This window comes from Cynocephalus volans, chromosome 17 (assembly GCF_027409185.1).
Source record: "Cynocephalus volans isolate mCynVol1 chromosome 17, mCynVol1.pri, whole genome shotgun sequence".
NCBI lineage: Eukaryota > Metazoa > Chordata > Mammalia > Dermoptera > Cynocephalidae > Cynocephalus > Cynocephalus volans.
Genome location: NC_084476.1, coordinates 1941534 through 1968995, shown reverse-complemented (window position 1 = coordinate 1968995; position 27462 = coordinate 1941534). Strand labels below are relative to the sequence as shown.

Below are 27462 nucleotides of genomic sequence, written 5' to 3'. Positions count from 1 at the left end.
GACGAGGCAGAGGATTGAATAAAAATACCAGCAACTCAGTGCACAATACCTGGAACGCTGGGCCCATTCCCTGCTTTTCTAGCCTAAAATCCACGAGGTCCCACACCTGACTCCCACTGAAATGAATAAGTACCTCCCGAGTGGCTGTGGGGGTCAGAGCAGGACAGTGGAGCCGCCCGGCCGGCCTGTGGAAAACCTCGCGCTGTTCTAGGGTATTTGCTCCAGAATTCCCAGCAGAGCCCACGTTGGTCTTCCCAGCCATCCATCAGAAAAGGCACCAGACCAGCCTACCTCAGTGTCCTCCTCCAGGAGCCACCTGCCCAGCTGGACGCAGCCCCTTGCCTCCACCACGAGCACTCCAGTAGCCCGGGCCACCCTGAGTCTTTTGGAGATGCTGCCAGCAGCCTGGTGCTGGAGGGAGGGTGGAGCCCGTGCGGGAAGCCTCTGTACTTCCTGATGGGTTCTGGTGAACTCCACAGAGGCCCAACCGGTCTTCCCGCAGGGGGACAGTCCCTGCTGGCCTGCCTTCTGATTCGTCCAGCCAGGGCGGCCCCAAGAGGCGGGGCAGAGGGGAGTGGACGCCTCTGCTCTCCAGAGGACAGCTGCCGAGAACCTTCCCAGCCTGCCCAGCAGCCGGGGGTCCTGGGGCTGCCCTGGAGACCCAGCCCTGGCACCTGACCAAGTAGAAGTGAGCACAAAGGCCCCCGGGGCTGGAGGCTCCTCCAGAGCATGCCCTGTGCCAAGCGGCTTCACCCTCACTAGCCTCCCTGGGGACAGCAATGCAGGCGTGCGCTGGCAGCAGCAGTCAGGCCTGCAGTGGAGAGTGCTCAGCCCTGACTCTAGGCTCATGCCCACTCAGCCTAACCAGCACACACATTGGCACACGAGGCTGGCAGCCTACAGCCTACCACATGGCATCCAAGAGGGCACGCAGGGCTCAGGAGGCTGCTGCAGCCTGCCAGGGGCTATAGGCACTGGCCTGCCTGCTCCTGCCGCTGTCAGCCCACCATCTGGCTGGCACACCCTCGTCCTTCCCAGGTGGGAGCGAGGCTCGTCCCTTCCTGAAGTGCCTCTCCTGATGTCCCCACACTACTCCCATCACTGGGGCACCCCACCATGCACCTCCCTCTCCACCAGCACAAGTGGGGCCTCGGGGTCTGCTCTGGGGCCCATAAGCAGTCTCAGTCCTTCTGACGGCATGGCAAAGCTTAGCCAGCATCCATGGACAAGGGGCAGCAGGGTCCTCCATGGGGTGCGCCTTGGCATCCAGCTCTGGACAGCCGGGCCCCGTCCCTGACGCAGGCATGGGGAATCCCCAGGCCATGCCTCACCCCACACGGCTGCTGAACCGAGCTGCCGCCCACCAGGCTGGGGCAATAGCCGCCAGGAAGGAGCAGCCGAGCGAGAAGGGCGGGATGCTGGCGCAGCTCACCTGGCTGCTCCCTTTCCGTTTGGCCTCTGACCTCAGCCCAGGGGCTCTTGTCTGCCTCCTGGCCCACAGCCTGGCCCTCCTGCTGGCCTCTGTGGCCCCACATACAGCACTGAGGAGAGGGCAGTTAGACACCCTGCCAGACCCCATGGACAGCTTGGGGGAGCCACACTCCTGGGATTGTGCCCCACCCCAGGCCTCCTATCTGGCAGCATGGGCAAGTGGCGAGTGGGATCCTGGGGTCCCACTGCCACAGTGGGTGCCAGCTGGGGCTGTGCTCTCACCCCATGGGTAAGCCTGTGCCAAGACCTCAACAACCCCACATTAGCATTTGTAAAACAAGGGTAATGGGGTGTTCCTTGGATGTGTGTTCTTAAGAATAAAAATGTCATGTTCTCTGATCATATCAGAATTAAAATGGAAATCAGTAACAGAGATATCTGGAAAATCCTTACATGTCTGGAAATTCAATAACAAACCTCTAAGTAACCCATAGGTCAGAGAAAGCCACAAGGAAAAACAGAAATTAGTTAACAGTACCAGGCACAAAGTAACACACACACACAGTAGTGAGTCAGACTGTGCATGAATGGCGTGCTGTCTGTGGGGTGCAGGTATGAGTGAACCCTTTGGTGATCGCTGCTGAAGCTGGGGATGAAGATGAGAGATGCGCACACTTACTCTTACTTCTGTGTGTTGGACATTTTCCATAATAAAAAAATGAAAAAACTTTGAGCATGCAACAAGAATGAAGCTCACAGGACACTGAGGGTTGCTGAGATGGGGGCTAAGAAAGGGAGCTGGACAGAGGCAGAGTCAGGATTTGGTCTTATGCCAAAGAAATGCCCCTGCAAAAGGAAGGAATCGCTTCGTGACTGTGGGCAGCCCGGTGGCTGCTGGTTCCAGGGAACCGGCCTGAGGCTGGCCTCTGTGGTCTGGGTGGCTGCAGGAGGGCTGCAGCCGGCTGGGGAGGGCCCTGGACTGCTTCCTGCTCGGGGTCTGAAGGACAGAGCCACAAACACTTTTCATGAGATGTTCAGAAGCCTGCTTCTGTACTTCCTTTCCTTGGCCCAGGATCCCTGGGCTTGAGGGCCAGGCGCATGGCCCAGGGAGCAGTCAGCTCCGAGGACCCAGTGGCTGAGCCAGCTGGCATCCCACAGGTCCCCCGAGCTGAATGTGCCAGGACAGGTTGGGTGCTGGGAGGTGGCTGATCCCAGCAGGGTGGGGTCTCTGGGCACAACAGCTCAGTATCTCCTCAAGACAGCAAAACCGCAAGAGCCTATGTCCTGCTTTTTAAGTAAAAAATAAAACATTTGCTTTATTCTTTCAAACGTTCGGATTTGCCCTTGGGGACCAGCCAAGCCCCTGTGATGACATGGTCAATGTTTGCAGAGCCTCCCCTGCCTCCGGCCCCATTCTTCTGCAGGGTGGGTGTTGGGCTCCTGGGACAGGTATGGGCCCTGCTTCTTGCCAGCAGTAGCAGTGGGCTTCCAGGCCCTGGGGAGTCCTCATCCTAGAACATAACAACACCCTGATAGTGGGGGCACCCTTGACACCCAGCCCGACCCCATGGACAGTGCTGTCAAGGTTCAGGAACCAAAGCTGGCACTGTGCCACGTGGGGGAAGGTGGTGCTGAGCAAGGCCTGGATGTTTACCTTCCAGTCCACCTGTACCCTGCCCCCAATGGCCCACGAGGAGGGCCACCCTGAGGACAGGTGCTGGGGCCCAAGGGTGGAGTGCAAAGAAGGCCACTGGACCATCCCAGGCATCCCCTGTGGTCAAAGGAGCCATTCCTGCCTCTGGGGCCTGGCGACCTGGACTCTCCCCTATTCAGGTCTTGGTGTCACAAGTTCTACTGGCACATGCTGCGGGCCTGCAGGCACTGGGGACCCAGCAGCCAAGAGCAAAGTGCACCACTGTGGGCTCGTGCTCATGAGGGACAGGAGACAACTACGCAGACAGGCCGTTGGGGGGCGCACACCAGAGGGACACCAGTACAGAGAAGCAGCAGCGCAAAGGCCCTGAGGCATGCGCAGCCAGGACATGCAAGAGGCAGGGGTAAGTCTGGAGGGCAAGGGGGAGGGCAGGTCAAATGTCCCTCTCCTAGGAGGATTTCCAGGACCCCAGACCTGCCCCCAGAGGCCCATATATGCCCAGTCAGCTGGCCTTACCCCCAGCACACCTAACATGAGCTCTCTCCTCAGAGAGAGCTGGCTTGCAGGAAAGCAGCTGGCTCTGTGCTCCCAGTGCAGGGCAGAGGGAAGGCCCCCCTGTCCTCTGGTCACCGCTCTCTCTTCCTGGCTGCAGGGGTGGCCCCCCACCACTCACCCAGCTGCTCATACCAGCCGCCTCCGCTTCCGGATGTGCCGGGCATGCCGGGTTCTGAGCACATCAAGGTCGTCGGAAGTATCCAGGTAGGAGGGGGAAGAGCCTTTGCTGGAATCTGGGGCTCCCTGGAACAAAATCCAGGTGGGGGAGACAAGTAACTCCCCAGCCACGATGAGTGGGGATGAGGGTGGAGAGTAAGGAGAGGGGCCCCCGAGCCCTAACGCCCGGTCCTGCCTAGATGAGCTGAGTCCTCGCAGCAGGGGCCATGACAGGTCCTCCTGGGGCCACAGGTGGTCGCTGTTTCTCTGCTGCCTCTCCCTTCCTTGGGGGCTCCAGCCCCCTCTAAGCAATCCCCCTACAGTCAGTCTCCTGCCCCGATGGGAGCAGGAACAGAGGTGCGGCGACTGAGGAGTGAGACCAGAGCCAGGGAGGCCGCGCAGATGTGGGCACAGGAGTCTCCCCTCACTGTCCAGGCTCTGGCGGTCCACTGTCTGGAGCAGCGTCCTCCACCTCACTTCAGCCCAGGATGCCCTGGGACTCCCCACTGAGCATCCCTCCCACCGCTCCACACGTCTTGACACGACAGGCCGCCCCAGTGGGGGAGGGAGGATCTGCTCCTGGGGCTTCTCAGGGTGAGCCACCCACTGCAGCCCCGAGGCTGCCACAAGGGCACTGCCAACCCTCCAATGGGCCTCATGGCCTCACTGGCTTGGCACAAATCCCCTGGGGGGGCGCCTGGCAACGGAGGTGGCGGCGGCCTTGCTGGGCTCCCTGTTCACAGCCATAGAGGACGTGGGAACATGGTTCAACACACTTCTAACCCCAGGGTTCTCATCAGGAGACAAACAAAATGGCTTTCCTACGGAGCTGAGAAAATTCTAATGTGCAGAGGTGACACTTGGGAGAGACCTCTGTGCTCCAGCAGTGCAGTGATGAACGCAGGTGCCCACCCCAGGAGTATGTGCGTGGGGGGAGTGCGACACGGAGCCCAGGTCAGCTTCTGCTCCCTGAGATCTTCCCTCAGACAAGGCCGCGGACGGCAGCGGCAGGAGGGGCCAGGGCTCGTGCACGAGCAGCCAGTGAGGACCCTCTTCTGATACTTTGCACACTACCAAAGAGGCACCTTCTGGACAGAGTCTATATGCAACTAGGCAGGCTTGGAGAGAACCTCTTCCTGTGAGAAACCCAGCAGCCGGCTCTCCTGCCCGGGCAGGCTGGCACAGCAGGGGAAGGAGGACTGGGGCTCAGTGCCCCCTTACCTGGACAGGGATCGTGGCTGCTGGCCCTGCCTGGGCCCTGCCTGCTGTGCAGCCCAGCTGCTTGTCCCCATCAGTGTGCTCCAGCTCGTCCATGAGGTCCTCATCCTCACTCTCGGGGCCCACCATTGTCGCTGCTGACAGGGTGGTGGGGATGCCGTGAGGGGACAGGGTAGCCAGGAGTGCAGGGAGAGTGAAGACTGCCAGGAATCGTGCTTTCAGCAGGAGGTAGGCCGGGTTGTCCTGGAGCTGTCTCCGCACCATCCCCAGCGAGGCCTGCAGAGCTCTGGCCTGGGGCTCCGTCTTGCCCCCAGCCAAGCGGCCGGCCGCCAGGGAGGTAGCCTTGAGCTCCAAGACCTTCTTGTGGAGCAGGAGGCTGGACAGCACTTGCAGGCTGCACAGGGCAGGGGGCTGGTAGGGCAGCCTGCTCCCCAGGGGAGGCACACACACCCCCTGCTGGCCTCTTAGCCACTCTCGAGTAGCTGCCTCACTCTCCTGGGAGAGCAGGCCCAGGTCCAGTGCTCCCTTCTCAGAGCGGGGCAGGGGCTGCCTCTCCAGGCCCCGAAGCCCCGTGGGCTCATGTGTCCCTGAGGGTGACGCCAGTGTCCCTCCTGGACCACTCCCTGGGCCAGTTCCTGGGCTGGACCAGGGTGGCTCTGCTGCAGGGTGGTTGGCCTGGGAGGCTGGTCTGGGCACAGATGTCTCCCTGGCTGCCTGGGCCACGTCACCATCCACTTCTACAGGACTTTGGGAGGTGGGTGTTGCAGGAGGAGTTGAGGGGTCTGTCCTGGAGGAAAGATCTGGTTCCATGTCCCTGGGGCTCTGGGCCACCTGAGTCTCAGTCCGGGCAGGCAGCAGAGTCATTGGCAGCCCTGTGGGGTCAGAGGTCCCTGCTGGCCTGGGAAAGCCCACCACGGCTGGCACAGGCACAGGTAGCAGCCCCTGGGCTGTGAGCACCCAAGTGACAGGAAGGGGGATGTTGGCCACCATGTGTGACACAGCCCTGTGCGTGCCCACAGCTGGCGTCAGGCTGAGGGGTTGGATGGGCAGCTGAGTGGGGCTGGGGGCTGCAGGGAGCAAGGCTGGAACCTTGGGCAGGCCCTGCTTCTGGGATGTGGCAGGGGCCTGAGACTGTCCCAGCTGACAGCAGCTCACAGGGACCTGACCGGGACCCAGGGCAGGGGTTTTGGATGCAGCAGGCGCTGTGCCCTCGGCCCCTGTGGAAGTAGAAGAGGGGAGCAGGGCTTGCAGGGTGGGGGGTCTCTTGCCCTTGGCTGAAGTCCCAACGTCCTGCCAGGAGCCAGGAGCACAGGGACTGGCCACTGTGGGGGCCTCAGGCCCAGAGAGTGCTGGATTTGAGAGAGTAGGAGCTGGGGAGCCATGGGGGGCTGGTGGTAGAGGTGGCTGGAAGATCACAGGCGAAGAGATCAGCAGTTGTGGTGGGAGAACTGTGGGGCCCTGGGCAGCCTTCCTGGCACGGGCCTCCCGAAGCCGCTTTTCACGCAGCAGCTCTGACACAGTCTTAGGCTTGGGCCGGGGGCCGCATGGAGCTGGCAGGGGCACCTGGGACGGGATGGACTTGGCCTGGCAAGACTCCAGCCCTCTGCTCCCTTTGTGGCTGGCACTCTTTGCAGCACCTCGAGCTGGCACATTTGGGAAGAGGCGGCCTGCAGGGAGGACAGACACCCACACTGGACTACAAGCTCCAGGTCCAGGGACAGCCCCTCACCCGCCCTTATCAGGAGGGCTCACGCAGCAGGCAGCTGTTAGAAGCATGGACACAGGAGCCTGGGTCCGGAGCCAAGAGAGGCTCCAGCTGCATGCCCCAGGTCTCCCTACTCACACCACCCCAAACCCCAATACTCAGTCACTGCCAGGGACGGGTACACCCTGGGCAGCCCAGCCTGTTTCTTACCAACCCAATACCAGCCCCCTAAACCCTGAACACCTTCAAAACCAGGACTGTTGGGCACTACCACACTCCCCTCCTTGCCTGAGAAAACATTGTCCCCTCAGGACCCGAGCTGGCCTGGATAGTGGGGAGACCAGTAGCTGCCAGCAAAAGAATCCCTTGCTAGAGGTGGTCTGTGCTGGGGAAGCCTGGGGGCCAGCCAGTGAGAACCCAAGGAACCCCACACTGGCCTGACCAGGCTCTTGCCCCCACGATGCTAGGAGGTTTCAGCTCAAAGCCACGGCAGGTTTAGTCCGTTCCACACCAAAATAAAGAGAGCAGCAGAGAGGCTGTACCTGGGGTGCTCTGGGTACTCGAGGGCCCCTGAAAAAGAAGGGAGAGGAGTCGGCACTTCAAGGTGTCCTCATGGGCCTAGAGCCTTTTTTTGCCACACTCAGACCATCCCTCGCCACTCCCCTGCAGTGGGGACAAGGCCCCTGGTGCTAGAGCTGGCTCCCCCATGCCTCTGCATGGAACTCAGGGGCTTTGGCATGGCAGAGAGCATGGTGCTGCTGGCAGACACTGGGCCTCATGCCTCCTCCTGATGCAGCTCTACCCCAAAGGCACCTTGAGAGCTCATCGGGGGGTCAAGGCAGTGTGGGGTTTGCAGGCAGATGCTGGGGGCGGAGTCCTGTGGCCAGGATCACCAGAGCTGATGTATGGCCCTCAGACTAGCAAGACCACTTTGTTGCCCATCCCCCTGGCAACAGAGTTCCAGGGTGAGGCCTCCCACTGACTGAGCTCACTGGGTCTGGAGCAGAAGGACAAGAACCAGGTGCCTGCCCCAGAAGGATGGTACCTGCAGCAGACAGCACCCCAGCTCCCAGCTTCTGCCTGGGGTGGGGTGGCAGCGTCATGGGGGAGACACAGGCTCTGCAGCCAGGCACGCCTCAGTGTCGCCCGGACCTACACCTGCCTCAGACTCGCTGCAAAACCCTTCAGGGCTCTGGGCCCCTGCACAGACAGAGCGCAGCAGAGCTCAGGGCAGGCAGGCTCTGGGGGACAGCCCCACTCCGCTGCAAGAGCCTGGCATAGCCACACTCCCTGGCTGGACACTAGCCTCTGCTTCTCACCCTAAGCACCGTACCTGCTGAAGATGTGGTGGCAGGTCCCCAGCACCAGGCTGGAGTGGTACAGACAGCTGGGCCTTCCTCTCTCCAACGACCTCCATGCAGCCAGCAGTATCGATCTGGAACAGCTGAGGAACACGCATGATAGAAACAGCTCCCGCCCAGGCCCTCACAGTCCCCCACAGGGCCCAGATGCCTAGGGTATCCTCAGTGGGGGCAGGCCAGCCCTGACTGCAGCTGCTCTCAGGAGCAGATCCAAAGCCCCAGAAGCTCTGGCCAGAGCCTGGGCATCCCTGCGAGGCTGTGACGGCCTCCCTCGCGCCTCAGAGTGGGCTTGGGTCCTTGGGCCTCACTCCTGCCTCTCCCCCATGCCCTCATCCTCCATGGACACAGGGGTCCCCAACGCTCCCCACCTTCCCAGGACACTGTTTAACCCAATGGTGGCAGCGAACATAAACAGCCAGCTGCCCCTTCCACATTAATTTGCTGAAAGTTGGGCTGAGCCTGTGGCGCACTCGGGAGAGTGCGGCGCTGGGAGCGCGGCGACGCTCCCGCCGCAGGTTCGGATCCTATATGGGAATGGCCGGTGCACTCACTGGCTGAGTGCCGGTCATGAAAAAGACAAAAAAAAAAAAAAAAAATTTGCTGAAAGTTGTAGATAGCAGAAAGTACGTTTTCAAGGATTGAAAACTTTAGATAATTAAACTGTAAGGAGTACATCTACTGCAAACTTCAAAACTTCACCAAAAAACCCCACAAAGTAAAACAAAACCAAGCTCTGTTCTGGTTATTCGAGGTGGCTTACCTGAATAAACAGCGTGAACACCGGGGTGCTGGCCAGGCGGGCGTGCTGCAGCTGCTTCCTGACACCATCGGCTGGGGGACAAGGGCCCATGCAGAAAGAGGCTCCAGCTAGAAAGCCACTTTCCTGGGGCCCCCAAGAGCCCTCAGGACTGGGTGCTGGCAGGGACGGGAGGAGAGGCCTTGGAACTGGCCCCACACAACCACTGATGACCAAAGGGTGAGTCTCCATGAGACTTTTCACCACCCAAAGAACAAATTCAGCCGCCCCCTTGCCCAGTCTAGAAAGAAGGGTGAGGTCAGAGAGGGAAGGCTGGCCCCCAACTGGCTGTCATTAAACGTTGGGGACAGGTGCTTCTAGCCCTCGCCGAGGAACCTGACCAGAGGTGTGGTCTGCCCTGCACAGGCTCCCCCGCTGAGGCCACTTCCCTAACTGAACACCACGTGCTAAGCAGGATGTACTCATCCCCGCTCCCACCCTCCAGGAGGCTCCCAAAGGAGCTCCGGGTAGTACCTCGAGTCTGCACTGTAGTAGGTCTCCGGGGAGCCTGCATGCAGGGCAGGGGGATGTCACCCACCCAGGGAGTCACAGCCAGCAGAAGCCTGCGCTCAAGGAGCCTTTGGTGCAGAGCATGTCTCCGACGCCGCTGCCCATTCTGGAAGGTTCTGTGCCACAGCCGTTGCCGGGGGGGCCCAGTCACTCTATCACCAGGGGTGATCTCCAGGGGTGGGTTAGGCAGGGAGGACTGCCTCAACCTCTCCTTCTGCAGGGAGGAGAAAGGCAGCTGGGCCTGCTGGCCAAGCCCGGCTACCTGGAGTGAACCCTGCCTGGCTGGCCAGCTGTCCTGCACTTCCTTCAATGTCTGGTCGGAAGGGAGGTCAGACCAGAGCAGGGAGTGGGGTGGTAGCCGTGTGTGCACGTGAGCACGTGTGCTCAGGCGCGGGGAGCCCAGGGTGGGCCTCACCAGTGCATGGCTCCGAGTGGCCGTGTTGGTCCTGAGCACCCTCAGCACGGTCTCCAGGGGCACCTTCAGCAGACGCTTCCCATCCTGACGAAGAGCATATGATGCTGGTTGTGTGGGAAACCCCGGCGCAAGAGCCGACATCTGTACTGCTCCAGACACCTCCCTGCCCAGACCCCCAAGCGCACACTATGCAGACCCCTTGCTACTTGGGAAAGGTTCACCGTGGGATCCTCAGGCAGATCCTCCCCCAGAGGAGGAAGACAGGTGGGTCTCCAGGGCCTGGATCCCACTAGACTGACAGGGGGTCTTCCCGTCTCCCAGCCAGTTCCTCAGGCTGACAGCAGCATCCTCTCTAGTCCAGGCTTCCAGCCTTGGGGAGAAACTAGCCCGAGTGGCATCAGCACCACGGGACATGTACTCTGCCCAGCTGCCTCAGGGGCCACCGTCCCCTTCCACAACTCCCAGCACAGATGAGCCTGTTCAACCCAAGCTGCCACTCCGGACGTGACTAGAGCTGGGCCCCTCCCACCCTCCTCCCAGCTTGGGGACAAAACGTTCCATAAATGCCTCCAAGTCTAAGTGCCCACTCAGCAGAGCCCCTGAAGCAACTCTCCTACGTGGCTCTTAAAGCAAACCAGTTGGGAAAATGGAAACTGCCAGCCTCGGTGAAGAAGGCTGGGCCCTGGGCATACCTCTCCTGAAACAAGCAGAAGCAGAACATTCATGAACGAGCACTGTCTGCTCTACACCCAGGGACCAAGCTGCTACGCTATCCCCAAGCGCCAGCTGTGGGGACCCCCGAGAGCACAGGCACCCCTTTCCCTGGCACCTGCATCTGGGGGCCTGGGGCTCACCTCGCAGGCTGGCTCCTCCCTGCTCACTGGGTGAGTGTCTGCCACACGTGGGTACTGGACACCTCTCAGGAGGGTGCTGTGAGTCCCACACCGGGTCTGTGCCTGGCTGGTCTCCTCTCCAGGAGCCAAGGTGGTGGCAGAAGCTGCCCTGTTGTCACCATGGGCAATATTGGACCACTTGGGAGGGCCGGAGGAGGCAGCAGGGCATCCTGGCCAGCCCCCTGCCCCTCCTCTCCATGGCTGGCTGGTGCTCTGTCTGGCAGGAACCCACAGGTCCATGTCTGGGACCACAAACTGCGGGGATGGCAGCACTTGGTCAGCCTCCCGGGCCTCCTCCTGTTCTGTCTCTGAGTCCTCATTGCTGCTACTGCTGCTGCTGCTGCTACTGCTGCTGCCGCTGCTGCCGCTGTCCCCACTACTGCCACTGCTGGAGCTCCACCGGACACTGCAACGGGGCCTCCGCCGCCGCCTCTGGAGACTCTGCTTCTTCTGAGGGGAGGAAAGGGCCACTTGCAGGCCTTGGCCACCCAGATTCACCAACAAAGGCCAACAGGAAGATGGGCCAGCCCTGGGGCCCCAGGCAGAAAGGCTGCAGGGAGGACAGCAGCCACAGACAAAGCAGGGTCTCCCCTGCAGCCACACGCCCTCCTTCCCTCATCCTCCCCAATGGGTCGCGCAGGTGACGACACCTTTTGTGTGACTTCTGGTAAAGCTCTGGAAACAAATGCCTCACCCCAGTCATGATCTTCCACTTGCTCAGACACTGGGAGCCTGACCGATGGGGTAGTTCAGAAGCGATTTTTGCCCAGTGACCTACAAAAGCAAAGACCACATGGAAAGCACGTCACACAGAGTCCCTGACGACAAAGCTTGCCAGATGGGGCAGAAGGTTCTTCGGCAGGATGTGCTTGCTGCTCTCCCGAAGACCTGTTGGGCCCCACCACAGGGAGCTTCCTGCAGACCCTCACACTGCTCAGCAAGAAGCTGGGTGCCAGGTGCGTTGGTATGCTGCCAATTTTGCAGCACCTGATTCTCAGTGATCGATCAGCCTCTTAGGAAAGCTCTGGCAAATGTATAACCAAGAAGTGAAAATCATCCATATGTACATAAACATGGCCCTAGCACGTGTGCTGTACCCGGGCTTCTAAACCAGACCTTTCCAGTGATTCACGTTCTTGTTCAGATGGTGCCAGCAGGAGGAAAGCCGGTGCTTCACTTTTATAGGGCAGGCTGACAACATGTGACAGAAGCCATAGTATTCTGCGTGTCTTTGAACCTGGCAATCCCACAGCTAGGATTTATTCTAAGGAAATATTACAAATATAAGCAAAGATTTAGCTACAAAACACTCAGTTCATTCCAGCCCTACAGCAAAAAATGGGAAATAATTTAAACGACCACCAACAGAAGGCTGACTGGATAATCTATGCGCTGCTCCTCAGGGGAACACAACGTGGCCACTGAAAACAGTGATGGCGCAGGGTGAAGAGAAAGAAAAAAACTGGCAACAGAGAGAAAATGATGGCAGCAGAACCAAAAATGTGTGAAGACACAGAAGAATACTCGTGACAGACAGCACAACTAATGGCACAGACAACATGTGACAGACAGCACAACTAATGGCACAGACAACATGTGACAGACAGCACAACTAATGGCACAGACAACATGTGACAGACAGCACAACTAATGGCACAGACAACATGTGACAGACAGCACAACTAATGGCACAGATAACATGTGACAGACAGCACAACTAATGGCATAGACAACATGCAGCTGATCACACAATGTTTCAATGTTTTAAAGCTGCTTTTTCCTAGGAAAGCAGCCTGCACAGAGAAAAGAGTGAGCAGGCGTACACCAGCCAACAGTGGTTATCTCTGGGTGATGAGATTCATTACATACTTTTCTTCTTCTTGCATACCTGTACTTCCAAATTTTTACATAATGAATATGCATTAGTTTGCAATATGGGAGAACCCTGCCATCTGTCAAGACAGTGAAAAGTGAGACAGGAGAGAGCTGGTCACAGGAGGCAGCCTGGGATCGAAGCAAGCCAGGAACCTCCAATGTGTCTGCAAACCTTCGCTGTGAGCTCAAGGCCAGTAGGAACAGAATGCAAACACATCAGCAGCAACTCACCAACACCGTGCTTTTCTATCAGTTCAATTAACTGCTCCTCTTCCTGTGAACTCCATCGTCCCTTTTTCAAACTGAAATGCAATCTTCTGAGATATCTGAAAGTGACATAAAAACAAAGGGACATTTTAGATGCTAAGATACCTCCTGCTGCTGTCCTGGGTTCTGCAATGGTTTCTTAGACATGACGCCAAAAGCACAAGCAACAAAGGAAAAATATAGATAAACTCGACTTCATCAAAATTTAAAACTTTTGTGTTTAGAAGGACACCATCAAGAAAGTGGAAGAATATTTGTATAATCTTGATTGGGAGAATATTTTTAAGTCACATATCTGATAAGGAACTTGTATCTGGAATACATAAAAAAACCTTACAAGTCAATAATACAAAGACAAGTTATTTATTTTTTATTTTTTCAAGATGACAGGTAAGGGGATCTTAACTCTTGACTTGGTGTTGTCAGCACCACGCTCTCCCAGTGAGCTAACCGGCCATCCCTGTATAGGATCCAAACCCGTGGCCTTGGTGTCATCAGCACCGCACTCTCCCGAGTGAGCCATGGGCCGGCCCTAAAGACAAGTAATTTAAAAAATGGGCAAAGGATCCAAACAGACATTGATCCAGAGAGATATATGTACAAAAGGCCAATGAGCACATGAAAAGACGCTCAATGTCATCAGCTGTCAGGGAAACGCACACCAAGACCACAAGGAGAGGCCACTCACGCCCACTAGGACGGCTGCAACCACAAGGACAGACAATGACAGGTGTTGGTGAGGACGTGGAAAGCTGGAACTCTCATACACTTCTGGTGGAGATATAAAATGGGCCAACCATTCTGGAAAACAGTTTGGCAGTTCCTCAAATGGTTAAACACAGTATGTGCACAGGTATGTTTTTTGTTTATTTGTTTTTGGCAGCTGGCCGGTAAGGGGATCCAAACCCTATGGATACCACTTGACCCAGCAATTCCACTCCTAGGGATACCCCTGGCAGAAGTGAAAATATACGTCTACATAGAAACGTGTACATGATGTGCTGGACGGTTCGCTCAGCTGCTTACAGCACAGTGCTGTAACACCAAGGTCAAGGGGGCAGATCCCTGCACCAGGCAGCCACCAAAAAACAAAAACAAAACTTGTACATGAATGCTCATAATGTTTTCAAGGCTCATCCATGTTGTATCAGACTTTATGGAAACATAGCATGTACCAGAATTTCACTTCTTTTTAAGGCTAAATACCATTCCACTGTATGTGTACACCACATTTTGTTTACCCATTCACCTGCCAATGGACACTTGGGCTGTTACCATCTTTTGGCTGTTGTGAATAATGCTGCTATGAACATGTTGTAAAAACATCTGAGTCCCCTGCTTTCAGTTCTTTTGGGTTTTATGCCTGAGAGTTATCTGGGGTATAATTCTGTGTTGAGCTTTCCACCACACTGCTCTCCGCTGCGGTGGCACCACTTACGTTCCCCAAGAGCGCATCAGGCTTCCAACTTCTCCATATCCACACGAGCGCATGTCCTTCTCCTTATGTTTTATTTTTAAATAATAGCCACCCCAATGAGTGTGAGGTGGTGTCTCCCTGTGGTTTTGATTTGCATTTTCCTATGACTTATGATGTCAAGCATCTTTGCACGCGCTTACTGGCCATGCATATGTCTTCTTCAGAGAGAGATCTATTCAATGCTTTGTGCACTTCTGGATTAAGCTGCTTTTTGCTGTTCGGTGGGGTTCCTTTTTGGGGTGATCAAAATGTTTTAAAATTGATCAGATGACAGCTGCAGAGCTAATAAAGACACTAAAAACCACTGAACTGCACGCTACAAATGAACAAATTGAACGGTATGCAAACTACACCTCAATAAAGAGAGAGCGGCTCCTGCCTGCCCAGGGCTTTTCCCATCAGGAATTTGGGGAAAGGATTTTGACAAGGGTCAGGAAAACTGGCATACAGGGAGCCACCTCAAATGCAGCCTGCACCTTGCTTTTGGCCGATAAGTAACACCAACGTAAGTCTGACTTGGAAAAAGATAGCTTATTCTGCTGCCCAGGTGGGTCAAGCCTGGTACATGAAGCCCCCAAGGACCACACCCCCCTGCTGTGACAGTGAATCCCTCCTGGGCCACTGTCACCTAGGCTGCCTCATGGCCTATGCAACAGCAAACCTCGTAAGTGCCCCAAGCAAGCCCCTCCCTTGCCCAGCACTGTGCAACTCACCGATCTCGGCACTGGGCATCGCTCCTACCTGGCACCTCTTCCCGGATTTTAAACCAATCCTGCTCCCCATACTTGGCAACAGCTTGAAGCAACTTCTGCAGGAAGGGACAAACAGGCAAATGTGCCTCTATACGTTCAGCCACAGCCTCCCCACCCTGAACGCAGTCAGTCTAAGAAGGGAACATTGGGCACAGTAACACGCAAGACAGCCAGGTGAACTTCCCAGAGCACAGTTCTCCTCGGGTCCCACAACTTACGGCATCTTCCTCTGGGGCCCAGAACCCCCTTTTCAGGCTAGGATCCAAGCTCTTGGTCCACCGATAGATCAGCTGCATGGAGTCTCTCCCCTCCATGTAGTAGACAACTAGGAAGAGAGAGGGGCCTTGTGGGTGCTGAGGCACCGGCTCTCCACATAGTAGATAGCCAGGGACAGAGGGCCTCAGGGGCTCACCTCCTAGATGGGTCACACAGAAGGGAGTCACTCTAATCACCAAGAATTGACTGTGGCATGCCTAGGACCCTTACTCTCCCTCCCACCTCTCATAACTGTGACAGAGAGCTGCCTCCGCAAATCTGTGTTTCCCACATTCAGGGCCTGAGGCCTCAGGCCTCAGAGCCCCGTGACAGCCTGGGAACCGTGCAGGGCGTGTGCGGGCGCAGACTCACTTCTGCGGTAGGGGATGTGGCTCCCGACCCGCATCTCCTGGACCAGCTGGGTGAGCATGCGGTCCTCCTCCTCCGTCCACTCCTTGCGCTTCAGGGCTTTGTTGTGCTGCTGAAACTTCTGCAGGCACTGGAAGGCGCTGCGGCTGGTCTTCTCGGGCCGACAAAAGCAAAGGGTGTTACTGGGCTTCGCCCTGTGCGCGGGGCTGTGCAGACCCAGCTTTGAATGAGCTCCAGGGGCAGGTGGGCCCAAGAGCCACACAGAACACACTTCCCTAGACCAACGCTCTCCTCCTGCCCACCTCCTGTGGGGGCATAGACAGAACCCTGTGGTGGGAAGACACGACCTGCTACAGAGGACCAGGAAAGGCCAGCTGAGAAAGGGCTACACATTATACCTAAAAACACTGTATTAAACATTTGCAACGGCAGTTAACTTATCGGACACCAAAACCGCACTGCAAACTCAAATACTCGGTGGAAGGAAACTTCCATCGCGGGGCAGGAGCTGCTCACACCTTCTAACTCTTGAGCTCTCAGGTGGTCTCTCCAAAGTCTTCATCAGGTGCAGTGAGGAGGTCAGGGGCATGTGCTGGGACAGTCCTTGGTGTGGTGTCCATGTCTCAGGAGACGCCCTCATGAAGGGCAGCTCCAGGTGAAGCTCCCCCAGCGTCCACACATGCTTCTGTTCGGCACATAATCCCTCGGTCTGCACAGTATCTGTTTCTGCCCAAATCTGTCCCCTCACTCACCTCCTTACGGGAAAGGCACTTCCCAAGAGCTGATTAATGTGGTTTGAACCCTTTTCTCCTAAAGCAAGCTCTTGAGTTACAGAGGACGTGTGCAGCTGCTTAGTTAGCAACGAGGTTTGCTTCTGAGGTTTTCTTCCCAACCAAATTCTTCCCAAGTATGTTACAACACAGGTCACCCTGAGACTTACTCAGCACAAAATCACCACTGCCTTGGGCTGTTAGCTGCGGGGTGATCCTTCTCAGCCCAAGATGTACTACCTACCCAGATCCTAAACCCATGCAGGGTGTTTTCTGTGTGTGTCGACACACTCAGCTCAGGATTCAGAAGACCCTGCTCTCCCACCGGCACTCACAGCGGGCGGCTTCCTGACTAGTAAAGATAAAAGACCCCTCCTCACATCTCACACCCTTCTGAACCTGCCAAGCATCCAACTGGTCAGCAGCAAAGACAGCATTACGCCTTAATAAAAGCAGCGTCAGGCCGCCCCAGGCTTCTGGGGAAGTGCTGGGCTAGGACAGGGCTTCCAGAGCCCCGGACCCTTCGTGGGGCATCAGGAGCAGCAGCGCTCGGCGAGGTTGGAGCGAGCATCACCAGGCCCAAAAGTGACTCTCGGGAAGGAAGAAGAGCCTTGCGGGGACAAACGGCTGGTGTCCTTCCTTCATTTTGTCTGTGTGTTTGTTTTGGTGGCTGGCCGGTACCAAAACAAATATTAATAGAGAAGCATGTCTACATGTTCCAAGAGAAGAAAAAAGCCAGTAACAAAACGGGAAGCACAGCAAAATTTCCAAAATTAATCCGGAAAGCAACAACTTATAGCTTCCTCAAACCAGTGAAACAGAGTCAGAGGTGGGCGAGGCGCGGTGCACCCTGCCGGACTCAGGGCGGCGGCCAGGAGCCCGCGCTGCAACCAAGCACGGGGAAAATCATGCTCTCCCGGCGGGCCGCAGACTGGCGCAGCGGGCGGAAAAACCAGATCCAGCTGCATGCTGCTTTCAGGAAAACACCTGAGAAGGGCGATTTTTAAAAAGGTTGAAAATAAAGGGATGGTAAAAACAGAAAACGAAAAGCAGCAGGAAAACGCAAGTAAGAGCAGGTGTGGCGGCACTTGCAGGTGAGACAGGACTCGGGGTTAAAAGACTGAGGAGCATAGAGAGGTGAGCGGCCTGTCTTAGAACATAATTTACCAAGTGACCACAATCACGAAGCTACGTGTACCAAAGTCATGTGTGCACAGCACTTTAATACATGAAGGAGAAACTGATTTTTAATATTGTTACATTAGGTTATAATCCTTTCAGAACTGAAATTGTAGGGCCGACCCCATGGCACACTCGGGAGAGTGCAGCACTGGGAGCGCAGCGATGCTCCCACCTCGGGTTTGGATCCTGTATAGGAATGGCTGGTGCATTCACTGGCTGAGTGCCAGTCACGAAAAAGACGGAAAAAAAAAAAAAAAAAAAAAAGAACTGAAATTGTAGATAGAAAAATTCAGTAACACAATCAACAAACTCAATTTAATAAGCTTATGTAGAATCTTAGACCCTTAGACCCTGAAAAAACTAAATTTTGGAAAATTTAGTTTGGTTTACCATAAAAAAAAAAAAAAAGTGATAGATTTAAAAAACGGAGATTTTACAAATCGGTTTCCCAGGTCATGTTTCAATAAAATTTGAACTAAAGAATAACCACACAGGGACTTCAAGAAACCTAACTATTTAAAAACGAAAAAACATTTCCAGATAAACAGGTTCAAAGAGGCAATGAAAACTGAAATTACAGATAGGAACGTTTCACACCAAGCCGTTCTCAGAGGCGTGCAGCCTTAAACGTTTTCATTATTAAAGACAAGAAGCTCAGATAAAGAACTTAGTCCTCACCTCAGGAATTCAGAAAAACAACAAAAGAACTTAAAAGCAGCTAGGAAAAGGCTTCTTTTGAAACACCAATAAACAAACTCCTAAGGTTGATGTAGAGAGAGAACAATTGAGAATAAGAAAGGAAATAGGTACGGATGAAACTCAAAGACTGACCATTGTGCACAGAGGTCTGGAGGACCTGTGGGAAGGCCAGGGAGACCTGAGAAGTGGCACCTGAGCTGCGGCAGGCCTGGGGCCCTGCCAGAGGGGTGTGCACAGGCTGCCCTCCCCAGGGCTGCACCTGGGAAGGGGCAGGACACAGAAACGCAATGGCTCTAAGAAACAAGCCAGGCTGTCCCCTGTGCCCTCCTGGCCCTACCTCCCAGCTGTGGGACCCACGTGCCCTTGGAGGTCTCCCAGGCCCCCAGGTCTGGTCCCGGTCCTTACCCCCAGCTCCTCCGCGACCTTCTGCCACTCCAGGAGGCCGTGCGCGGCCGCAATGGCCCTCAGCCGTTCCACCTCCTCCTTGTTCCATTCCTGCTTGTTGATGCTCGGGTGCTCAGAGTTCTGCCAAAACTTCCGGATCTCCTCTGCGCTGCGTCCTCCTTCAAACTGCACAAACAGAGGAACCCAGCCATGCAGGGCCACTGACGCTGGGCACACCCAGATGCAGCTCTGGGCTGAGTGATCTTCTGCCAGCCAGTGGCTTCCACAGCTAGAGGTAAGCAGTATCTGTTCAGCTCACCAGACCTTGTGCAGCCACAACTGCAGACACGGCTCCAAATGCAAGGCAGAGAGCCTTCGAGACCGTCCACCCTCAGAAGAGGCACCTCCCATCAGCAGACAGGGTCTGTTAAGCACCTTGCCACCACTGACTGCCGGACATGTGCTTGACCGGAGGGGTCAAGGTGGCCAAAGAGCCAGGGACAGTGTGGCCTTACCACCCAATTCCGACCCACACCCCAGCTACAAGGAACAGGGTTGCAGACTGTTTGAGGTTCAGCCCTGCCCTTGACTTACATTAACTTTGGAAATCTTCTCCCAGTCGTGGCTGTCCAGCCTATTCCCCAGCAAGGACTCTTCTGGGAGCTGGCTGGAGGAAAGGACAAGGGCACTGGGGTCACGCCCAGCCTGTGGGCTCCCCTGGACCCACCCGGAGGCCCCGTCTCACCTGATGTCCTGGACTTCCTTCTCCGTCTCCTGGGCCTGCTTCTCCAGGGCCTGCCTCTCTGGCTCACCGGAGGCCCTGCTCTGCTTCTGCCGCAAGTACTCAAGCCTGCAAGGCAGAGCTGAGCGGGAGGGCTGCAGACGGCCACACCACACTCTGTGGGGGCTGAGGCCCTGCTTCTCTGGGGCTGCCCCCAGGCAGTGCCAAGCACCCTAAACAGCACAATGGTGGAGAGATGGGACTGGGAGCTTGGTTCCAATCCGAGTCCGCCTGATCTCTCCCTGCCTTGGCCTCCTCACCCATAGAAGAAACTGCAGGTTGTCATGAGGACTGGAGCAATGGTGTCTAGTGCAAGCGCTGCCCTGCATTTGCTGATGCAGATGGTAGTTACCCGCTGGCCCCCCCCCACATCTCAGAGCCTGGCCCACCCCCTGAACCTCTGCATCCCAGCTCCCAGCCATGCACCTGGCATATGAAGACACAGACGTCTGCAGATGTCCTAACTTGTGCCCATCAACAAGGACAGAAGCTGTATCTTAAGCCTGTGGTTGCTGCTACAGTAAATAACTGCTTCCCAGAACAGGCCAGGGAGGGAAAATCCAGCTCTCCTGCAGCCTGAGGACACTACTGTCACTACTGCGAATCCTGACCATGTACCTCAAGCCATGAGGTGCAGGTAAGTTCCTGGGACCCCTGGGCCTGGCCACAGGCATCTCACCATCTGCACCTGGTTGCTTCCGTCCTAAAGGTACTGGCTCTGCCTCTAGACCACACAGGAGGTGGGGGGACCTGGCTGTGACATCGAGGGAGTAGCCAATGCAGACCACACCCTGCGGTTCTTCCTTGGGTACTGCCACGTCTCCTGAGGCCAGGCTCATGGAGGCGTTTTATCTCTTACCCTGATTATCTTCATGGGGTATTGATAGCGAATCAGTGCTGCGTGATGTGGTTCGATCATATGACGCCGCCCCATCAACAGACACATAAAGCAGGTTTCATGAACAGTCCCCACTTTCGCAAGGGGAAACCAAGGCCCAGGGAAGAGAAACTGCCTGAGCCATACAACTAAACGTGGTGGCAGGGCACCTGGCCAGGGCTATGGCGGAATTGAACCTCTGCCAAGCCCCAACTAGCCAGCCTCAACTTCTCCCGATGACTGGGGAAGGCTGTGCTCTGGCCTGTGGTTCCAGACTTACTTCAGTAACTTGGGCTGGAGCAAACGCTGCAGGCGGTCACTCACCACTGACTTTCTGAGCAAGGCCTTTTCCCAGTTCTTCCCTGAGAAGAAAGAGCACTGGCACCATGGGAGGGTCTGGTGCTGCCCATGTTCCTATGACTGACCAGGTCCTCTGCAAATGCTAGACACTGCATCAGCGCCTGCCTCCAGAGGAACGAGGGAGGAACTGGCTGCACTGTCTGACGCCCCCGCAGGTGCCACTGAGCCATGACCCAGGCTCACAGACACTGGCCCCTCCATCTAGCAAACACAACCCTACCTATCACAAGCTCTGGCGGGGACTGCAGGGCTGGGCATTCTGAGATGAGGCATTGGGCACTGAGAGCAAGTGTGGGATGGTGGCCCCAGCCTGCCTCTCGTGACCGGCATCCTCAGAAGGACATTGTTCACTGTAGGAAAGGCAGGGGGTCAAGTGGCCAGTCTCAATATTCAGGGCCTGAAGGTGCCCATGAGGCCACAGAAAAGAGAGATCTGAGAGCGGGGGCACACCCTGGGGCAGGGCAGGACTGTGGGGAAGGCCTCCTAGGTCCCTCAGCTGGACAGGTGCCAAGAGCCTGGCCTGGACTCTTACATTTGGTCACAAGAAGCTCCTCAAAAGCCTTGATTCCCTGGGCAGCCTTTTCACGTGTGTCTTCATTGGCAGGAGGCCCCTGTCAGAGCACACAGTATCATGGCAGGGACAGACAGAGGGGTGCTCCCCTGCAGAGCCCATGCTAGGCCTCCGGGGCTTCCCTCAGCCTCTCGTGTGCCCACCCATGAGCAAGGCCAGGCACTGGGCCTCTGGACCCAAAGCTACTGCTGCATGAATGGCTCTGGGCATGACCCGCCCACACGGTGGAACCCACGAGTCCACGAGGGCTGACAAGGAGGGCAGGGCTGCCATTAGCAATGTCAGGACCCACAGGATGAGGACTTGCTGTTCAGCTGTGATGCCACCTCACAGGGAAACAGGCCCCAGAATGTCCTAGCCATAGAGCAGAGGTCAGCTCACCCAACCCAGGAAAGGAGGCCTTGATTTTCACCACGGATGAGGCAGAGAGTTTTAAGGAGGTTGAACAATGTTATCCTTAAGAACCCAAGCGAATTCATGACCACCTACTGCAGGCTACAGGGACAAGAGCCCCTTCCCATGGGGCACTAACTCTTGCTTACGAGAGTAAGGCCTCACCACTCACCACTCCAGTGACCCTGTCCTTGAAATATGGCTTCATGAAGTGCCCCACGTACATGTTCGGGGGCAGGCTCTTGCCATCCTTCACCTTGGGGCCTTTGGACCCAGACAGATCCCACATGATTTCCTCCTGTGACAGACACAAGAGGGCCATCTGTGGGCCAAGCAGCAGCGACTTTGCCCATGGAGAAGAGACCCAGGGCAGGAGAGGAGCAGGCAGCTCGGAGCCCTGGTCCTGGGAGCCCTGGCTGTGAGGGGCTCTTGGGGTTGGAGGTGTCAGCAGGATGTGGGGTCTGTTCTACCTGCTGCTCCCGGTTCTGAGCCAGCAGCAGGTTGACCTCTGCCAGCTTCTCTTGGATGACCTCCTGGTAGACCATGTTCAGCTGCAGGCAGGTCTCTGGGTCTTCAGGGAGGGCTCTGTCCTTAGGGTCATCCTCGTCATTGCTAGCTTCGCCCCACTTTTCTTCTTCCTGGTCAAAAGCCAGAAACTGCGTGTAAGGAAATGGGACATACGAACGTGCCCCCCACCCTCATGGCCCCAGCTCAAGCCCATGTTCCAGTTGCTGGGCCTCTGGGACACTGAGGCAGCTACAGCTTGGGACCACCCAGATGTGGAACGAAGAAATGACCCTGGTGGGTGGCAGAGGCATGTTCATATTCAGGAGCAGAGCCTAGCACAGCACGTGCACATTTCCTCGTCTAAAACACAAGGAAATCTAACAGCTAGAAGTGTATTTGGGTTGGGCTGGTGTGAAGAAACAAACAGCTATCAATTGCTATAACAAAAATTTCTGTAAAGCCTGAACCTCATCATGAGCTCGTATTACTTCCATCACCAGCAAGCCAAGATAAGCAAGATCCTGAGCATGTGGAAGTCCCTGCAGAGCCATCAAAGCCAAGAGCTAGAAACAGTCCAAATGCCCATGGGGAGGTGAAAAGTCCAAAACTACGTGCTCGGTAACCCACACAAAGGGGGCCACACAGCTATTAAGAACTAGGCAATTCCATACCTACCGACTTGCTGGAAAAAGTATCAAAGCTGTGAAAGTCTTCCAAGATAAAGTTCCAAAATAAATAAAAATGGTTCATAATAGCTGGCAAAGCCAAGCAATGGCAAGTGCTGCTCTAGGTGCTCGTGTATGTTAACCGACTTGTGCTGTGACTGTCCCCACTGTCCAGACTGGGAAAGTGAGGCACAGAGAGGCAAGCTTGAGGGGCAGGACGCCGTAAAGGACTCGCTGCCTTCCACGCATGCCATCATACAAAAAATAAACACACGTTAGTATGAGCTCAGAAAAAAGCCAGGAGGAATAATCACCACGCTGTTAACAGCGGTTACTTATGGAGACAATCTTAATTTCAATGATACATAGTTATGATGTTTCATTTTTTATAACAAACGTGCACTGCAAGGGTACTTCAAAGAACTCGTGAGATTTGTACTAGCTCTCAATTCTATTTTTCCATGAACTTGCTGAAGTACCCTCCTACTTTTATAATGCAGAAAAACCAAGAGGAGTTCAAATCACACCCCTTCCCAGGCCATTGTGGAATGTGGTGACAGGTCTCACCCAGCAGCACAACCAGGTCAGCCCAGAACTTACCGAGACCGGGGGACCAGAGATGTCCAAGTCCTCACTGGGCAGTGAATCTGTCAGAAACACAAGCACTGTGTATTGGTGACCAGTGACAGGAGCAGGGCAGGTGGGAGCAAGCCACATGGGCTGTGAGATGACGAGAGCACCTCAGGGTGAGAGCTGTGGCAAGTGGGCCTTCCCTCCCTGACAGTGCAGGGCAGAAACCGCACCAAGGCAGCGTCAGCCAGCCAGAGAAGACACCAGCCTAACAGCAAGCACCCCAGCACACAGGGGCAGACTGCACTGTCTTAACCAGACTATGACATGCTAAGTCCTACACCAGAGGGGCAATCAGGGAAGGTTTCACAGAGGAAATTGATCTGTCCTGTGGGAACTGCAGTGTCAGAGGAGAAGGCACAGATGCAGAGACCCAGACAACAGGAGAAAGACAGAAGTTCACCTCAGAGCTGAGCCCTGGGCCCAGGGAGAGGTGGCACTGAGGTTGGGGGTGGCTGTGGGCAGGTGTCCAGTCAGGGCAGCAGCAGAATTGGGGGAGCACATGCCTCAGGGGCCAAGGGGAGTGTGGAAGGGAGAGCATGGGCCTCCACAGCAGAGTCCCTCTAGTGGGCTGTCGATGAGCCCAGGGAAGAGATCCTGGGGGGCTGAGCTGTGGTGATTTTCACCGGCCAAGGCACGCTTACCCAGAGGGCCCCCAGAGCCTGAGGCAAGAGGACAAGACCCTTCCTCCCTGCCCCTTGCAGGCAGCAGAGGCAGAGTGCCTACGCTTAGACAGCAGGTCCAGAGCTAACGAAGGAGGGACTGTCACCAGCTCTAGCTGGAGCAAAGGCAGAGGCCAGTCTTGGCAAGAAACAGGCCCTGGCCCAAGCAGCACCATCACAGTGTAAGTGGCAGAAAGGAGCCCCAAGGGCAGGCGTGATTGTTCTTAGCCATGTTCGAAGGAGCCAGGCGGATGGGAGCTCACCTGCTTCAGAATCCGAATCAAGACTTGATCCCGAGACCTCCACATGGATACTTGAGGAGGTAGGATCCAAAATCCTTTCAAGTTCCTTGATTTCCTTTGTTATTTTCTCTCTTTCAGCATCTATATCCATGACTTCTTCCTGCCTCCAAAACATATTGCCAGATGTTAGAAACCAAGGGTGTGCTGGCATCCCACTCTCCTCCAGACATACGCACCTGCAGGGGATGGCAGTATCCCGTCCCACAGGAGGCACCAGGCTCACCAGAGGGAGGGTAAGGCCCTGCCCTGGGGTTCCTGAGGCTGCAACCTGACACCCTTCTGCACCCCACGAACTGCTGCTCTCTGCTCTGCCATGTGCCAAAGCCCTGTGAATGTTTCCTGTCTGCTCTGAGGCTACGAACAGAACAGATGGAGAGTGAATGGACTCAACATGGCCCGACCACTGTGTCCCTGTGTTCCCATGCCGAAGCCACAAGGGAGCCATCACCCTGTGAGGAAAGTGCAGGGTGCAGTGGCAAAGTCACTAGAGGACGAGGACCAGGCCCATGGCCCCCATGAAGTCTACAGCTATGACCACAGCTTCGGCTGCATCCTGCTTCCCCACGGCACAGAGCTGGCACATGCACTGGAAAGTAAGCACCCCATGGGCAAGGCTTTCTGACTGCTCCCTGCTGTATCTCCAACACTTAGAATAGTACCTGGCACATGGTAGTGTCTGACAAACAAACATTTGGTGAGGCAAAGAGGGCACTTTTTTCTTAGGGATACTGATCTGGGAAGTCTGCAAGGGAAAGGAAGCTGGGATGAGAGAAGGGTGAGAGAATAAAGCATTATCAAAAAATACTCCAAAGAAGCAAAAGCACAGGCCCAGGAACCAGAAACCACAAATAACAAAGAGAAGCATCCTCCCCTGCCCCTGGCATGGCCTCTCCATGCTGGAGACTCTGATAGGAGCCAGGCCCAGAATTCCACCACTCTGGGTTCTGCTAGACTGAAACAAAAAAAGCATCCACCAATAAGCACCTTTCAGTTGTATTAGCAGCCAAGTTCCCCTCATTCCTGCACATGGCACTTTGTTTATACTTGAATTGTTTGTAAACTCGTAAAACAAACTCAGCTAAAAGCCGGCCAGATCTGCAGAACTAGCAGCAACCACTGCTGCCATTTCCTCCAGGGAGGCCAGGAAGGCCAGGAAGGAGATGCTTTCTTCTGGAAGCCTAGCCTTGAAGGATAAGGCAACTTGTGTTTTGAAGACAGCTTCACTCCTTACCTCCCATCTCCACCCCTGCCCCCATGTTGCTCAGGTGAGCAATGAACAATACAAAGAAGATCAAAGACACAAGTTCAAGTCCTGAGTCACTAGCCACCTGTTTACTGTATTAGTCTGTTCCTGCTGCATATAATAGAACACTTGAAAGTGGGCAATTTATAAAGAAAAGACTTATTTCTTATAGTCCAATGTTCAGAGAACACATCTGGTGAGGGTCTTCTTAGTGGCCTCAGCAGGAGAGCTAACCTCGTCACTTGCCCTCCTTATAAAGCCATCAGAATCACGCCCGTTACTCCATGTATGGATCGACCCATTCAGGAGGGCACGGTCTTCACCATCTAACCACCTCTCAAAGGCGCCACCTTTCAACTACCATAACAGGATTTCCCACCCTCTTTACACTGTTGCAACGGAGACCAAGTTTCCAACACGTGAACTTTTAGGGGGCACATGTGACCTTCCTGACACGAGAGGCTGCCCCTTCTGCCCGCAATCATCTCTCCCTCCTAATAAGCGAGCATGTCCACCGCGGGGCAGAATCTGCAGAGAACCTCCCCGTGAAGACAGCGGGCGCACGACAACCCACGTCAGGCCCAGCACCTGCGGTCCCACTCCAGCCGCCGCGCTCCTCCAGGAGGCCGAGCCTCCCACGTGCTGGGCCCGGCAGACCCACGTTCATCAGTACCGTGGGGTGCGGACGAGGGCGGCGGCTGGGGAGACAGACTCGGTCCTTGCTAGCCGGGGGACCTCGGGTCGGCTACCGCCTGGTCGGCGTGTGAACCGCACGCTGGCGGCAGCCCCGAGAAGCTCCTCGGCAGAGCCCGAGCTGCGCGGGCGGGCAGAGGCGACGGCGGAGGGGGCCGCGGCCGCTGGGACCCCCGCGCGCCTCACTTGCCCCGTCTTTGGGCGCCGCTGCTGCCGACGCGCCCCTGCGCCCACCGCGCGCCCCTTTCTTACCCCGCGCCGCCGGCGCCCGTCCTCCGCCCGCACCGTCGCCAGGGCGACCGCAGACAGGACACTTCCGGCGGCTGCGGAACTTGAGCGCCGCACACCGGAAGTCCAGCCTCCTGCGTCGCGGAGCATGCCGGGACGGCCGCTGCGGCCCGCGGGGACCATAGAGAGGCGAGCTGCTCGGGGCTGCCCTCGCGCGGTCGCTTTGGGGACTTCCTGCGCGCGTACTGGAGGGGCGGAGGCGGACGCGGGACTCCAAGGCCTGAGAGACCCGCTTGGGATGTCCCGGTCGGGGACAGGCGCCCAGCCGCTGTTCCGGGCTCGGGCTGCCTGGTCACCGTCCGGCTCCCACAAAGCCCGGCGAGGCAGGCCGGTCAGAGGGGGTTCCCACCTGCCGCGTGCCCTTTAGCTGTCTCTGGACCTCTCTGTGCTTGTTTCTTCCTGTCAATTGTATCTTATGATTTGGTTGAGCAACCAATGAGAAAAATCTATGTGAGAGGCTTTTACCGAGGCTGTCCCAAGTGCTTAGCACTGCCCTAGGCCAGGCTGGGTCTCGGCAGGTGGACGAGACTGAGCACCAGTCCAGAGGTCAGAAAATGGGGGCCTCACATGCAGAACTCACCTTCCTGATTACCTGTGCACAACTTTGGGGACCACCGTGGGCATTCATTCATCCAGGGACACTTCAGGGCTGACTCTGGGCTGGGGACTGGGCACGAGCCTACAGTTCTTCCCATCTGCGAGCTAGTGAGCATCAGACCATCAAGGCCTTCCAGGATGGAGCAGGTGAGGGGGCTCTTAACCCAGC

The 27462-nt window shown here is 56.2% G+C and overlaps 1 protein-coding gene across 7 annotated transcripts in view; it reads right to left on the bottom strand.

The window, feature by feature from the left end:
• Positions 1-26720, bottom strand: part of LOC134365851 (caspase recruitment domain-containing protein 9) — a 35907-nt gene extending 9187 nt beyond the window's left edge. The window contains exons 1-24 of one of the 7 annotated variants that reach the window (XM_063082179.1): positions 26661-26720; positions 24434-24572; positions 23479-23525; positions 22177-22344; positions 21879-22004; positions 21275-21353; positions 20663-20744; positions 19470-19574; positions 19319-19391; positions 18746-18910; positions 15693-15840; positions 15284-15390; positions 15027-15121; positions 12801-12895; positions 11389-11468; positions 10656-11144; positions 9802-9885; positions 9351-9600; positions 8841-8911; positions 8053-8163; positions 7262-7289; positions 5018-6681; positions 3759-3883; positions 2751-2942 (exon numbers count right to left, since the gene is read on the bottom strand). In XM_063082179.1, coding sequence (XP_062938249.1) covers positions 3767-3883; positions 5018-6681; positions 7262-7289; positions 8053-8163; positions 8841-8911; positions 9351-9600; positions 9802-9885; positions 10656-11144; positions 11389-11468; positions 12801-12895; positions 15027-15121; positions 15284-15390; positions 15693-15840; positions 18746-18910; positions 19319-19391; positions 19470-19574; positions 20663-20744; positions 21275-21353; positions 21879-22004; positions 22177-22344; positions 23479-23525; positions 24434-24563 — 4314 coding nt within the window. In that variant the 5' untranslated portion in view covers positions 24564-24572; positions 26661-26720 and the 3' untranslated portion in view covers positions 2751-2942; positions 3759-3766. Of the gene's footprint in view, positions 1-291; positions 432-2750; positions 2943-3758; positions 3884-5017; positions 6682-7261; positions 7290-8052; positions 8164-8840; positions 8912-9350; positions 9601-9801; positions 9886-10655; positions 11145-11388; positions 11469-12800; positions 12896-15026; positions 15122-15283; positions 15391-15692; positions 15841-18745; positions 18911-19318; positions 19392-19469; positions 19575-20662; positions 20745-21274; positions 21354-21878; positions 22005-22176; positions 22345-23478; positions 23526-24433; positions 24577-26660 lie in introns of those variants that run through there. The other 6 variants (XM_063082176.1, XM_063082180.1, XM_063082177.1 and 3 more) reach the window with 6 other exon arrangements.
• Positions 26721-27462: the final 742 nt, after the last annotated feature.